The 16,044-nt window shown below is 39.8% G+C and overlaps 1 protein-coding gene across 2 annotated transcripts; it reads left to right on the top strand.

Moving 5' to 3' along the window:
* The first annotated feature begins 1,694 nt into the window (after positions 1-1,694).
* Positions 1,695-13,521, top strand: fhl1a (four and a half LIM domains 1a). 2 transcript variants are annotated; one of them, XM_031862778.1, is made up of 6 exons: positions 1,695-1,870; positions 9,921-10,102; positions 11,107-11,284; positions 11,987-12,156; positions 12,284-12,470; positions 12,741-13,521. In XM_031862778.1, the coding sequence occupies exons 2-6, from the start codon at positions 9,947-9,949 to the stop codon at positions 12,893-12,895; spliced, it is 846 nt and encodes a 281-aa protein (XP_031718638.1). In that variant the 5' UTR covers positions 1,695-1,870; positions 9,921-9,946; the 3' UTR covers positions 12,896-13,521. The 2 variants fall into 2 exon arrangements, with proteins under 2 accessions (XP_031718638.1, XP_031718637.1); XM_031862777.1 differs by lacking the exon at positions 1,695-1,870 and adding an exon at positions 1,914-7,633.
* The last annotated feature ends 2,523 nt before the right edge of the window (positions 13,522-16,044 follow it).

A 16,044-nucleotide genomic window follows, 5' to 3' on the forward strand; every position in this document is an offset into this window, starting at 1 on the left:
CGTGGATGTAAACTGCAACATGAGCGGTTGGCGGAGGTGTACAACTTGAAGACGGTATTTCTTTCTTATGTAACACTGAATTGTTTTATCTCCTCCGGGCTCTAAAAGTTCAATAGAAACAATCCCAGAAGAAAGAAAACCCTTTTTGGATTGAACTTGTCAACATATGCAAGTTGTTACGATGGTTCAGAAGTAGACACTGTTTCATTTGAGAGTACGCTTAAAAGGTCGTGAATCACTTCTAGTCTAGACCTGTGAACTATGATAGAAGTACATGGATTATTCATCACATACTAGTATTTATTGAATTAATTCACATTTAACTCTAGGGCACCATCTTAAATATGCACCTTTCTCTAATAGCCACATCGTATTCTCCCAAGTTGATTAAAGACTCGCCAAGCTTACAAATCATTATGAATTGATCCATCCATCCAGGATAAGTGGACAAAGTGGTGTTATTATGAAAGCCGCGCCCCCGCACAGCCAAGACTGATGGCGTTTTATTCTCCCAGCCACGATTTGTGCCAGATATCAGGTAACATGTTCCTAATATGGACACAACTCCCTCCAGTCTGCTAAAGAATGTCTGCGTGGTGGAGCTGCAGTCCGGGGAGGAAATAGTAGTTTTAAAGGGCCACTTAGCTTCAGCTCAAGTAATAGATGTCGCTCAGCTGAGCTCTGTCTTGAAACCTGATTTCCACACAATTGTTTATGTTGTTGATGAAAAGTTAAATTGTATAATGGTTTTAAATCGAGCAAAAAGTCTCACTTGTTACAAGAACAAATGCACTGTTCTACTACAGCAGATGGCGGTAGGTATTATATGCAGTGCAACCTCCTTCACATTTGAAGTAAATACTGGATTCTTGTTTTTTTTTGTGAAATGCACTTTTTATAAAATGATAAACTGCCTTTACTCTCGCACAGTAAAACCTCTCCGGCCAGATGTTCATGACAAAAGGACCTGCACAGACCAAACATGTGGCTCTCATCAACATTGATCTAAGGTAGCAACTTCATGGTGTTTGTTGACTATATATATTAAATAACAAGTCGTGTACAGTAATTATCGATTTAAAGCTTTTTTTGTGAGTAGAAGAAGACATTTGATGTTACAGCACGTTATTCATAAGAAGCCATATCACGACCTTACCTCCCTTCACATCTTCATCCTGACTGTACGAACACGTGCACGTCCTCACTCTGGTTGGAGTCGGATGTTTGTCTCGGTGTTTGGATTCTCTTTCACACAGCCCAAAGAGCTGTTATAGTCTCGATGACACGGTTGATACAAAAGCTGCCATCTATGTTTAATAAGAGGAACACCTTTTGGGCATTTCGTCATCCATTTGTAATTGTAATGGATTAACGTTGAGGGTTAAGTTTACAGGCTGCATGTATTTACTTTGGGGTTTAGAATGAGTCATCTGGATGCAATTCCTCTATTCAATACCAAAGAAGGAGACGAGTGAGGCCAACACAGAAGGACAAAGTGTGTCAACTTAACAAGTCAGTTCCTCCTCTGTAAACAACAGGCATGTTAAAATATTATAAGGATGATAAATATCATACATGCAGAGCTCTTAGCCTCAGAGAGGCCACGTATTGTTGAGTCTCAGGGCTCGTTGATGCAGAAAAGTTACGACTTTATTTTCTTCTTGTGAATTCCTGGTTGAGGTCATTGTTTATGAGAGCCTACAGAGGTTTGGCTCATGTCCTAAAGGTTTTTTTTTTCTTCTTCTCTCTCCTCCCTCTGTCTTTTAAAGCTGCGTTGCCTCCGCAGATTGTACCTTTCGACAAAAACCCACCGGACACACTGCTGCTGGTTGTTCGGGTGAGAGACATCTCATCTGTTCGCTTTGGAAAGGTGAGTCCGAATCCACAGCTGTGTTTCACTCTCGGTATCAGGCAGAGCTGCTCGGGTCGCTCCTGTTAAACAGCTGAGACAGAAGACGTTTATCTCAAGGTGGTCCAGAGTTATGCGTGATGCGTTATTGATGCTTTTATCTTATTGGATGGAGGTTTCCGACGTATTTAGAGTCGGTTACATCTTCAGTTACTCACACAGGGTCCCGACTGGAGAATACTGAAATGTGCGGCACATTTTCTTGTAGTCGTGCACGTTGCGCTGCGCAACAGGTGATGCGCTTTGTCTGCCTATCTCTATATTCTACCCTACATATTACTGTTCATATTTTTTTTAACTTTTTTGCGCTTTTGCGCTGTGTCAGTGGGTCATTTTGACACGGATTTCCTTTTAAAATAATTTAAATTTAAACAATTTAAAATTGTTGTTGTTGTTACTAACTAACAGTAATGGGATTTTTCTGATTGTGTATTTTCATTTGAGGCTACTTTATACTTCTACTTCACTGCATTTCACAGGGAATATATTGTACTTTTACTCTATTAACATATTTAGATTGTTAGTTACTTTTTCTATTAAGATTCTCCAAACAAAACTTACTTTATAAAACATGAGATCAATGGTTACAACCAAAGCCACCGAAAAGTATATAAAGCATCTAACCCATGAAGCTACAACATAAAAGTAATGCTTAAATGTTGTTGCATCAGTGATATTTGGTCCAATAATAATACGTTTTGAATTTGATATACTTTTACGTATCAGTCAATGATCTGAATACCTCTTCCATCACTTCTCCCTCATACAAGCTGTCATGTCTGATTGTAACCTGTACAATGTAATGATTGCCTCCAGCACAAACAGAAGCACCAGCTTCTCTTGTAGATCAAATGGTGTGTTGTGATATTATCGTACTGCTGGCATAATGAACAGCAGAGCCCAAAGGCACCATGAAACTGTCAGAACATACATCTGCTTACCGTCTCCTCCCTTTCTGGGTTGGGCGGCTGCCAAACCAAATGCATGATGTCATTAAAGAGACCTGGAGATTACGGTCCTTTCTCTGGCACACTGGACCTCCTTGTGGCTCCAGTATGACTTCACCATCCTCTAAAAGCCATAAAACTTTGTAGCCTACTTTACTGAGTAATAAATTAATCCACTTTCAACTTGAAAAGACGCTTTGCTTTGGGCTTTTTTAAACAGCAATTTAAAAAAATCACTTTAAGACAAATCAGATTATTCTTGTAAATGTTTTTATTTTTAACATTTGATGTACAAATCAGCACAAAAGTAGTGAAGGCTACAAATCCAACAGTGCAGTTGGATACACATTATTCATTAATAAAGCCGGGTATGTGTATAAGTTATATCAGTCTTCTATGAAGCTTATGTCAGCAGTCATCAGGCCAGCAGCGGGACATTTGCCACACTAAGACATCTGGGAGCTTTGGTGCCTGCAGTTTATTCAGGCAGAAACATGCTTTTGTTGAAGGGACAGTTTCATCACTTCTTTTATTCTTGCAGACAGACAGAAGAAAGAGGGGGAGGGAGAGAGGGAGAGAGAGAATGTGTCTAAGTGTAGATGACCGAGCTGATGAAACACATGAAACAGCGCTCTCTCACCAGCCCGGCGCACTACTCCTAAATAGGCAATGCTGCCTGTTTGACTCGACGAGCTGAGTGGAGTCAATGCTCTCTCTTGTGAATGTCAAACTGCTCGTCACAAAGTGCCGTCCTCTCCCCTTTCCCCCTCTTCAGCGCAGAGAAAAGCTCATGAATTGCACATGATTACTCTGTGAATAAAAGAGAAAGAAATGATGAAAGATCGGGAGCCACGAAGGAATGAAAGAGACGGAGAGGGTTGGATGCCTCCTGTAAGACGATGTGGGAGAAGTACTCAGATCCTTTTCTTGAGTAAAACTACCAATAACAAAGCACAAGTTTACTCTGTAATGTAATCATTGCATTCACAATTTCACCTATGTAAATGTACAAAAAATAATACTAAATGTACTCTAAAGCATGAAAAGTACTCTTTATGCAAAACTGCTGCATTTACTTTAGAGTATTATTAAAGATGAATTAATATGTAAGCAGTATTCTACTGTTGTAGTCTGTGGAGGTAATGCTGATTTAATTTACTTTATACACTGTTAGGCTGAGGTTTATAATTAATCAGTTTGCTCGCTGGCTTACAAGCTTACTTTATCTGAACGTGTGTGTGTGTGTGTGTGCGTGCCTGTGTGTGTGTGTGTGTGTGTGTGTGTTTGCAACACTCAGAGCAATATCTGTTGGACAGGAATGTTACTGTGTTAATAGCGCTCCCCTTGTTGCCTTTTGTCCACACATATTTGACCTCAATGTGTCTGAGTCGTGCAGCCACACCCTCAGTGGTTTCTTCAGTCACTCACTGACCTTATGTCCGTGTGTAATACAGCTCTGTGCCTGTCTTGTTGCTGTGTGTGTGTGTGTGTGTGTGTGTGTGTGTGTGTGTGTGTGCACCCGTTGAGTCACTGTTCCCCTGATAGAGATAACTGTGTGTCTCAGTCTGTCACTGCTCTGTCTGCCCACTAACCAGATTTGGAGGGTGACTGAGAAACATGGGTGTCCAGGGCAAGAGGTCATGTTGAGAGATGAGCTCTCAGACACACAGGCAACACTTTTGTTGCTGTTGGTAACAGTGAAGTGAGTGCGGGTGCTTGTTCCAGTCCCACTGAGCGATTTGCACTCATTTGTTCAGGAAGTACAGGCCAGATTTCCTGTTTCTCTGTGCCGACAATCCCCAAAGCTACCATTCAGAGGCGATGGGCTTGTAGCCAAGAGGCAACACCTACCAAAATATTCACGTAGGATGTTTGTGAGAGAGTATAGTCTGTTTCTATTAGTGGAAAGGACCATTTTACAACCGTAAAGCTGTCAATTAGACACATCACCAGCTACATATTTAACCATCATTCTCTTATTAGGAGAGAATATATTTATAGTTTTATTTATTGTTCCAGATGATCAGCAGTTATTTTTGCTCTATTAAAAGCGCAGCTTTGGAGGTGGCATGTGAGGAGGTGGGCACTGCATTCCAGCCGCATTGTCTATCAGGACAGCAGTCCGTGAGTCAAGTTAACACCAGAAGAGACTGTGAATATGTAGCAGACTGTACGAAACCAGATGTATATTAGTGCTGTCAGAAACCCTAACCACGAAGAAATCAGAGAAACAAACGTGCCCTGCAGCTTAAAAAGCTAATTTAACAACTTGTATTTAAATACAAGTTAGTTACAATAAATATTTTCAAGTGAAAAATGTGGAATGTTAAAAAATTAACTTAAAAAATAAATATTTATTCTGCCTGTTTGGTACAGTAACGTGTCACCTCACATTCCCTCAGAAAAAAAATCCAAAATATATATTTTAATTTTCATGTTACATACAAATAACATACTTGCCAATTGAGCGTCGACCCTTATGAACAGAGAATTTAATAGCATTTTTCTTAGTTTCCTGAAAAATGATGAAACCTATAATTCATACTGTGAACACAATGTTTTCAGCCTCCACATTTAATTAAGAACTTTCAACCACTCTAATGCTAATGGCACTTTTGGTTCCATTGGTTCCAGAGGCACTTTGCTAAATCGAATGACATTACATTTTGAAGAGTATGATACATCATGATAGTTTCTAAAATGTCTTAAATACTTTATTCTGTGCACTGTTTGTTTATTTGCTGAATGCTGCTGCCCAATGATATATAGTGGTATGATGTACACACATTTTCGTCCCTCAATTATCCTCTTCATCATTTTTCTGTTCACCATGATCATTATTCCATTTGAGTATTTTGCCCCACCTCCGACTGTCACAAGCTACATCAATTCAACACAAGGCTGAGAGATGTCAAATGGAAGGACGAAACAGACGAAGTGTCTATAGAGATTCGACTATTTTCAAACACGAACAATCTAAATGTTAACAGGAGTGTAACCGACATAGAGGAGCAGGAACAGATTTCCTGAAGTAACAGAGCGACTACGGGGGAGGTTTTTGAAGGCCAGGAGTCATGGCGCCGTCCTGCTCATTAATTAGTCTTTGTGGGTTGAGGGTAATTGGTTGACCGATTAGAAAATGACAAACGCAATGTTCTGCTTCTTGGTAATGGACCAAATAAAATCCTTAATTACAGCCAGATGCCCTTCATACAACCAAGCACAAAGACGCACACGAGCTGACTCCATTGATTTGTTTGACATATGAAGAAGCTTATTTAATATAGTTAAGAGATGAGTCCTTTCTTTGAATGTTTCATAACTGAGTTCTGAGTCTAACAACTTTATTTCTTGTCTGACTCTCAGTCTCCTCTCAGTCTCATTACGATCCTATATTTCTGTATTTAAGCTCGTCTGACTCTAAAGGCCCAAACCAATCAGAGTAAAGTGCCATCTGTGGAGCATTTTCTCCACAGCAGAAGAGATGATGATGGTCATAATGGGTTTGATCATGAATGATAGTTGGCAGTAATAGAATGATGCTTTTTTAACTGAATTTAAAGCAACTATAATTGGTATTTTTTATAACAACAATGGAGGGAAGGCTGAAATGACTAGGAACCCACAGAGAGTCATCTTGTGACTCTGCAGTTCTGCCGCGCTCTTTTTAGCTTCTTTCAGCTCTTTGTTTCGGTTTTCAAGTTCACCATTATCAACTTAAACGGTGATTAAATGTCAGCGTTGTGCCAGAAAATCCATTATTGCAGGATTTTAAAGTTTCAAAGAAGCTGGTCCCCGTTATAATTCTTATTCAGCAGCAGTATAAAACATTGACCTTGGAATTTCTAATGTTATTGCATAAAACGTAACCATAACCTTAACATCAGCTATGTTTGTTTGTTGTCTGAGTAGATAAAGTACGGATGGATGAGGAAATATTTTCTCCGTGAGAACATTCATTTTTGAGACAGGAGAGTGTTCCTGAAGTGTGTTTGCTCTTCTATCAGGTATGCACCGGCTGTTTCCTGCGGCTTTGAAAGAAATATTCACTTTTTTTGGAATAAGAATCACGAAGAAATAACAAAGAGAAAAATTCATCACTGACAGTAAAAAAAAAAGAAATCCTAACTTAAAAAAAATTCTCCCATTCTAAAATATTCTGCTCTGGCTCACTTTGCATTTAGTTTTGAGCATATCACATCGTCTTTCTGAAAATCTGACATACTGTATATGTATACACACACACAGAGACATGAAGAGATACTTATACAACACTCCACCACTTTGTCTCTCCACAGCTCAGTCAATAATATCAACTTGCTCCTCATGTGAGTCATCACTCTAAGTTATGATGTTAAGTGATCCATCTTGTCATCTGTACATGTCCTGAACGCTCTAACAAAACATTTCATGTCGGGGCAGTGGGAGCATCTGTTGTCCCTCATGGCCACCATTCAAAACCTTCTTTTTTTTTACCTTCTGAAGTTACAGCAGTGGATTCCAATCTCTATCACCTAATCCATCTCCTCATGCTCTCTCTCATCCGCTCTATTCTCTAATGCATACCCTAAAAAGGAGTGGAGGGTTAGGGTTAGGGTTGGATTTGGATGTGGGGTCGGGTCACAGAGGGGTATATACAGCACCCCATAACTTAACGAGGCTTATGGTCTCTGGTCTTGACCCTCTGTGGATGCTACCGTCTCCTCCTGTCCCCGTATTCTTTTCTACTTCTTTTTTTCCTCCTGACTGGAACCAAACATGGCCTTCAGACACTCAGGTAAAATAAAAAAAATAGAACTTGTGCCAATAAAGATGCTGAAATTAATATGTTATTGAATATGCTACGAGTAATCAGGTGCAACATGTAAAACCTGACTGCTATTGGCATGTTTCTATTCAAACTTCGGGAAGGATCGCCTTTGAACAGAATTTGTAAAACAATTGTTTATGAGCTCAACGTTTTATTGAGCTTTGTGACGATGAATGTTTAAATATTTAGCTTGAGAAATAGAATTTTCTCTACGAATAAAGGAACATTTAATCCTTCAGTTTATCTATTTTAACAACTTTAAAGATATATGTTTTTCACTGGAGAAGGATTCAGATTTGTTATATATGTGTTATACAATACAGAATGTCACAATGACACGTATAACAATATGTAACAATATAATCTAAGATCAAAGGTCCTCTCCGCTTTTTTTGATGTTTCGTTGATTTGTAACATATCAAATTGAACGGCTACACTGCTTGAATGTCCAAATCTTTTTCTGCGGTCAATTGAACTGAGTCATTGAATGTATGGTGTCATCTTGTAATAGAAATCTGGGGTCTTATATTTGGAGCTCTCTTCCATGTTTTATTTTTCTGATGCATGTTGGAGAAAGGCAAAAGAACGGGCAGTTCCAGGGTTTGCAATCTTCTCTATTCTTTTTGTTTTGCTGTATCTCAATGTTTTTTTGCTTCTCCAAAGCAGCGTGATAGCAAGATGTGATTATGTTAAAATGACCTGATTTTGCAGGAAACCTACTTTCAAGAGAGAACAGAGAGCTTTGACAGTGTAGCAGCTGAGTTGGCCGATATACTGTCTGGATCACTCTGTCTTTGATCATCTCACACGGCTCTGACTCACCCACCAATCTGGTCTCATGTTGACCTTTGTTTGCTCCCCAAAGGGACCACAGTGGTACAATCCGCTCCCCACCACAGCTCAGAGTCTGCACATACCATGCCTGTTGGACAGCTGGCAGCTGTCACTCTGTCTGTAACAAAAGATTAAAGTTACTGGGCGTGACTCAAGTGGAGCCACAATAGCTGCATAGTCCCAGCAGTCATCTCCATTTGTCCCCTCTGGAAGGTCAATCTGCTTTAAATAGAGAGTGCACGTCTAAAATAGATCTCTGGGCTGGCTAGGCTCAGAAATGAGACCGGATCATTGTGTGTGTGATTTGACAGTGTTGGACTTGGCCGCTGTAGTTCCATGAAGTGCTACAAGGTGAGTGTAGGCGGAGTGGGGGGCGTGTGAGGGCTCAGTCCAGCCTTTATCCCCGGAGCACAGCTGCAGATAGAAACTCCACACACAAACACCAGGGGCACATACCACGCTCCAGGAGGCTCATCCCTTTCACAGGCTGTTTACCACATCCCACTTAAATAGCTGAAGTCCCCTATCATAAATATTGTCCTTGTTCCTATGGTTACTTGGACAAAAATGCCATTCCACCCATTGTTTCCTCCATTTGTGCTTACCAGATTTAAAACTGATATATGAATCACTTTTGCTAAAGTTCACCGCTCAGCTGCCCTGCCTGACATCCTGTGTGTGAGAGAGAGATGTAGATAAAGCTTCCACTCACTCCACCCTACGCACAGCTGTTCCAGGAAGCTTCTCCGGCTGCTCCCACGTGGACGCCGCCTGTGATGGGAAAGCAGGAATGTTGATGAACGAAGTAGCAACAACTTTGTGTTGACACCGACAGCAAATAAAATGACCCCAGCCAAAATGCAGACAAACGAGAGAGTGTGGGCCAACTCAAAGAGGGAGGACTTCGAGGAGGAGAGGGGGGAATGAGCCAGACGGTCTAAAAAATATGACATCAGCTTTCCAGGGAGAGCTTTGTAAAAAGTCTGCAGGCCAAACAAGCACACAGACAACAAGCAGACATCTGTGGGCTGCTTTTTTTTAACTCCACTCACACGTCTCTCATCAGTTTGGAATGCTGCTGTTAGGGCTGCATATCACTGTCTTACTGACCCAGGAAAACATGTAGAAATGTACTTTGTCCAATTTTGAGGCACAGAGGTTAAAATTATAATCATTGAATGCTTATTTTAATCGTTTTTTGTTCCTTATTTCTTTTGTTCTGTTTTCTCTGAGCTGTACAGCACTTATAATTAACTAAATGGTGTTGTGATTGCGTTATGAATACATGTATTCATTGACTTGCATTGCTCAGGGAGTTGAGGATGATAGACAAGGCAACAGTGTCCCCATCTGGCAACATCCAGTCGTGTCGGAAGGACAGAAGCTGTGCGAGTCTGACGGGTCTGTTTTGTTTCCGCAGGTCACAAAAGTTATCTCACCTCCACCATGACTGATCGCTTCGACTGCTACTACTGCCGGGACAACCTGCACGGGAAGAAGTATGTGAAGAAGGACGAGAAGCATGTGTGCACCAAGTGCTTCAATAAGCTCTGCGCCAACACCTGTGCAGAGTGCAAACGCCCCATCGGCGCTGACTCCAAGGTGAAGCACAGTGTGTCTGAGATTGTGCGAGTGGAAGAAAAACAATGAATGAGTAAAGAAGGGAGTGACAACAGAAAAGTTAAAGTAGACGACAAAAATGAGAGCTAAAGTCGCTCTGTTTCATTTTGACAAATGACATCTTCTTCACCATTTAAAATCTGATAAACAGAAATATTTAAAAATGCAACAAACAGTATTTGATGTGTACATACATGAAGTGTACTTTAATTTCATGCTTTATATGGTAGCTAGTAAACTGCACTTGGAAACCAACGTATTATACAGTAAGCTACATTTATATTCATTAAAACCTCATGTTATTCGTCTCATGATTTAGTAATCATTTGATGTCTTTGTAGTTTCTCAGCAGTCAGTTTAGTTGTTTTCACAAGTCACTTTGTGATTGTTGTTTTTTGTGAAAATACCCAAAGATGCGTGTTCTGAAGATAGCAGATACAGCAAATGTACTTTGGGACACTGATTTTCACAAGATAACAAAAAAAACCTGTTTTTAGTTTTCAGATCATGCTTAATCCATAAATGAACACTTAACACTTATTAATTCAGTTTAGATCAAAAAAAAATTGAATAGCCAAATTTTGAGATAGATAGTTTTCATTGGACAGCAATGGGATGCCAAATAAACAACTGACCTAAAAATGTCTCAAAATGTTATACAACCTGTGTCTCATCCTGCAGTGGCGTCTGCTTCCAAAATACTCTCAGCACTCAGTCACAGCCGGTTGAATGTGTGAGGAAGATGTGTCATTACTACTGATGAGGCTCAAATACTTTATATCACATTTCCACCATCTAAGTCTCCTCACTGGAGCAGTTCACTTTATCTCCACTATCTTCCACACGGGCTTGTTCCTGTTCTGTATTCTGGCCCCGAGCCTAAATCCACGTGATTAGTAAACAGACTCCACTTTAATGAGGTCTGCATTAAAGTGACTTGGTGAGGGCACCCCTGCTCAACCCCGAGCTTCCTCTCTATGTTTCAGGAGCTGCACCACAAGAACCGCCACTGGCATGAGGACTGTTTCCGCTGTGCCAAGTGCTACAAGCCACTGGCCAGCGAGGCGTTCAACGCCCGGGATGACGGCAAGATAATGTGTGGCAAGTGTGGCTCCCGAGAGGATGGCAACCGGTGCCAGGGCTGCTACAAGGTGGTCATGCCAGGTGGGTTTTGCTATTACACTTTTCGCCATTGATCTCTCACTATGAGTGTTCTACATCAGCAAAGTGAGATGAGCTTTACTTGAGACATTTCTGTATTTGTATTTCTTACTGGTTTGAAGTGGGTGGGGCTCAATTGAAAAAAAAAAAAAATTGACGTTTGCCAATCAGGATTTCGGAGCATTTGAATCAAAATGATGATAAACGGCGGCTGTTTTGCTCATGTTAACAAACTGTCAGTTAAGTCTGATTGAAACAACAGCACAGTCCTGACGAGGCGGATTATCTGGGGATTTTTTGTAGCAGGATTTTCTTAAATGATGTTACATAAAGGTGTTGTCTCTGGTAGTTGCTTATTTATTCACTAATATTTAATGTTACAGAGAAATAAGTAGCATTTAAAAAAGGGGGCTTTACAGAAAGAAAAGTCTTGTAGAGCACGTTCTAGTGGAAAGAGGCCTTCTTAACATTCAACTTTCAGTTTATGTTTACTAAATCTGTGCAATCTTTTCTTACCTCTGATTCAATCTCTTCTTATATTGCTATTTCGCTATCTAAAAACATGATATTTCCCCCAATATAAGCATCATAAGGCCTTAATTACGATGTGGTACAAGCTGATGATAATGTCTGTGATAATGTCAGAGAGTGTGCAACAAAATAATTTCATAAACCATAACATTACTTTTTATGTTTGGGCTTTAGGATCCAAAAATGTGGAGTACAAAAACAAGGTGTGGCACGAGGAATGCTTCACCTGCTTCGAATGCAAGCAGCCGATCCGCTCGCAGAGCTTCCTGACCAAGGGGGAGGACATCTATTGCGCTCCCTGCCACGACAAGAAGTTTGCCAAAAAGTGCTTCCACTGCAAGCAGGTACAGGCAATGATTATGTATCATCCACAATAACACTGGGGTGCAGACAGTTTTAAGCATGAATGAATTAAATTACAGCCTTGTAGAGTTAGAGATCATGATCAGATTGTTCCTTTGTCCCTCTAAGCCCATTACCACCGGAGGGATCAGCTACCAGGACCAGCCCTGGCACTCCGAGTGTTTCGTGTGTCACACCTGCCGTAAAACTCTCGCTGGAGCTCGCTTCACTTCCCACGAGAACAATGTTTACTGCGTGGACTGCTTCAAGACCGATGTGGCCAAGAAGTGCCATGGATGCAAAAACCCAATCACAGGTCAGGGCAGCATCAACAAATGTTCTTGATTGTATGATCCACTGATTACTTTTTCATTAAATTATTATATAGATATGTCAATATCAACTTAAAACTTAAAATTCGGATTTAAGAACTCAATTTTGTCAGAATTGAAGGCCAGTTTGGGCTCCGTGTTGGGTCAGATGAGAGGACTGTTTTAAAAACGAGGTCTGTATTATGCTTCTGGGAGCATCATCGCCTGTCTTGCACGGCTGACTGACATATGTCCTTCTGTCTCTGTCTCTGCAGGGTTCGGCCACGGCACCAATGTGGTGAACTATGAAGGATTCTCCTGGCACGAGTATTGCTTCAACTGCAAGAAGTGCAGCCTCTCGCTGGCCAACAAGCGCTTTGTCATCAATGGAGATCATATCCACTGCCCTGACTGTGCTAAAAAGGTGTGAACTGCAAATTAGCTGTGCAGAGGATTCTGTTTAAAGTGGAATTACACCAAAACAGACCTTTTAGATGGTTCATTTGCAGAAGAACATATTTGATTGGTGAGGGAAATTGAGGCCTCAAAATTACAGAAAATGTGTGAGTTTGGATAAAAAAAAGTTAAAATGGTGAATTTTGGTGACGCTTCTCTTTTTAAGGTTGACCGAATATAGTTTGTTTCAACTAAATACGCACTAGTTTGAGTCATTTATCTACATATGCATTATTGCAACTTGTTTCGGTGTTGGATACTAACATGGCAACATCATTTATTTTGGGGGATTTTGATGTGTAACATTAGTCCAATCTGATCCAGAATCCTGTGCAGTTTTATGAGACAAAAGTATTTTCAGTGCCTTACTGGAATCTATCAGAGAATAATAGTTTTTTACATGCATACTGCTCCTCCTGCATACCAGCTTTCATTAATAATCTGTTGCATTCATGTTTGAATTGATTATAAGAATTCACAAAAATGCTTTGAGTGATTTTAAATTAGATCTTTGAGATTGATGCCAACATATAAACTGCTCATGTATTCAAGACTTTGAGTGAACACAAAAACAAGAATAAAAGAAGGAAGTGTAAAGTCTCTTATTTCTATATTTATGATATACTATAATTTGAGTTTTATAAGATTTTTAGACATATACTATGTGACATTTTATACCATAATATACAATTACATTTTTGTAACTTTTTTTTATGTTTTTCAATGTCTTGACTTTTTGAGAAACAATACTGACTTTTATGATTATTTAACAATGACTGTTATTGTTTTTTCTACATAATATATCATGAAATTAATCAAAATACTGTAATCTGACTTATGACTTTTGAGATCGACATACTATACCATGGCTTTTTTTGTGATTTTCCTCAACATACTGTTACGCCTCGTGGAAGCTCAGGAGAAACAGGACTCAAATGCACAACCCAGACAACAGGATGAGGTGTAGGTAAAACATACTTTACTGAGCAGCAGAGGTTCAGAACATGGGAAGTCAGTCAGAACAGGCAAACAAATCAGGCCAATCATGCAAAAACATAGTCGACAAAATACAGGCAGAGATCATGAAAACCAGGAGCACGACACTGGGAAAATTGCTGGAATGTTTGACCCAGAGGATGGAGATGAACGGGCACAGAGACAGGGGAACAGAGGGTTTAAATACACTAGGGAGGTGTAGGTAATTAGACACAGGTGGATTCAATCAGGGGCGGGGCAAACAATCACAGTGGTGGGTCTACACATGAAGGCAGGAAGTGAAGAACGAAAGAAGAGGTAAGTAACACAAAATCATGTTCTTTTATATGTTTTACTCCCTGATTTGAACATCTTTCAGGCTCTTTCCTCACAAGTTGAAAGGTAATTTCAAATAATCTATTTACCTGTTTTTGTCAAAACAGCTTTAATAACGAAATTAAATATGTTCGATGAATAAATCTATATAAAACAGTCTATGCTTGCATTCCTCTGCTTTAATGTGTTTTTATGTGCCATCATTTTTGTGTAAATGTATCAGGCTGAACACCCATTTGCCGTCCTTTGTTTACATCTCCGGCTTCCACTAGTAACCCCGTGTTTAACGTCACATTGCTATCAATTGTGGGTAATTCCCTCAGGCAGAGTCTGCAGACGTATGGAAAGTGTTCATAAAAGGCTCAAAATGTGGGACAGCCCTAAACCCCTCGTGGACTTTGCAGGAACGCGCATCAAAGTCTGAGTGTGGAGATTCGGGCCCGATCCCAATGTCCTCCTTCAAAGCTATAATATGTCCTTTACGTTATACTAAACTATAACTTATTTATGACTATTCCTGGCATTCTTTACTCGACATGCTATACTATGACTGTTTGAATTTTTTTCGACACACTATACTATGACATTTGTTTGATTTTTAAATTTGATTTTTTTAAATAAAAATGTTAATACATACTAACCTATGGCTTTTTTTAAATAAATGTTCATTAAATACTGTGACCTTTTTATACAATTGTTTTAATGACGTTTTTCATCACATACTATGACTTTTTTATGAAATGTATCATGACAGTGTACAATGGATTTTCATGACAAACTATAGACTTTTGTTTTTACTGCTTTTGTCAATATTTGATACCAACATGGCAACAGATTTCCTTTGGTGGGATTGTTATGTGCACTACTAGTTGAGTCTAGTTCTGTGTAGCTTCTTGAGACAAAAGTCTTTTCATTGCCTTACTGGAATCTATCAGAATAATATTCTCTTTACATGCATATTGCTGCTCATACATACTAACTTTCATTGTTAATCTGTTACAATCGTTTGAACTGTACTCGAGACTTTGTGAGTTAAGTTAAATGTAAAATGAGGAAGTGAAGGAAGTCTCTTATTTCTCTACAGCAAGAAAACATGGAAAAAGAGCATCTTTGCAAGACTTTATTTGTATTAACAGTTTGTATCATCTCAGTACACTTAATATATATTTACAGTACACATTTTAATCGTGGACAGGGCATTGTTAGGTCTGTAAACCCTCCAGAAAAACATTCACTTAGCTGGATAGACTTGATTGTCGAGGCCGAGGTAAGGAAAAGCTTTCTCAGTTAACTGTGATACAATAAAAATACTAAATATCATTCTAAGGCACCGTTCTATCCTATTGTTAAAGACAAAGTTGAGGACTTAAAGCAGTCAGCTCTGTACTCGAGCCCTCGAAGATACAGCAGGATCTGGAAGAGATACAGTATCCGTTCAAGCAGCAGCTACAACAGCCCCCCCCCCAGCAGGTGCTACTCGAGTGGAAAGATGAGTAGGAAGGGTTTGGGGGGGAATTTGGATGTAGGCAAGTTTGGGATACTAATGGGACTTCTAAAACATCTGGTAAGGAACAAATGACTTATTTTCTTCCAGAATATCACGCAACTCTCCTACGATTCTCTACAGTAAAATGACTCCTCAGAAACCATTCTTTAAACATAGCGAGTCATGTGTGACAGTGCAAAGAGTATCGTGTTCTCTAAATGAGTAATGAAGGAAAGCCAAAAGGCGGGCAGCTCTGAGAGACATGGTGAATAATGAAGGACGGTGTATGGAGTCTGTTACATTCTTTGAGCTTATTAATCAAAGCG

Source organism: Anarrhichthys ocellatus, unplaced genomic scaffold, assembly GCF_004355925.1.
Source record: "Anarrhichthys ocellatus isolate YVR2014 unplaced genomic scaffold, GSC_Weel_1.0 scaffold27, whole genome shotgun sequence".
Classification (NCBI taxonomy): domain Eukaryota; kingdom Metazoa; phylum Chordata; class Actinopteri; order Perciformes; family Anarhichadidae; genus Anarrhichthys; species Anarrhichthys ocellatus.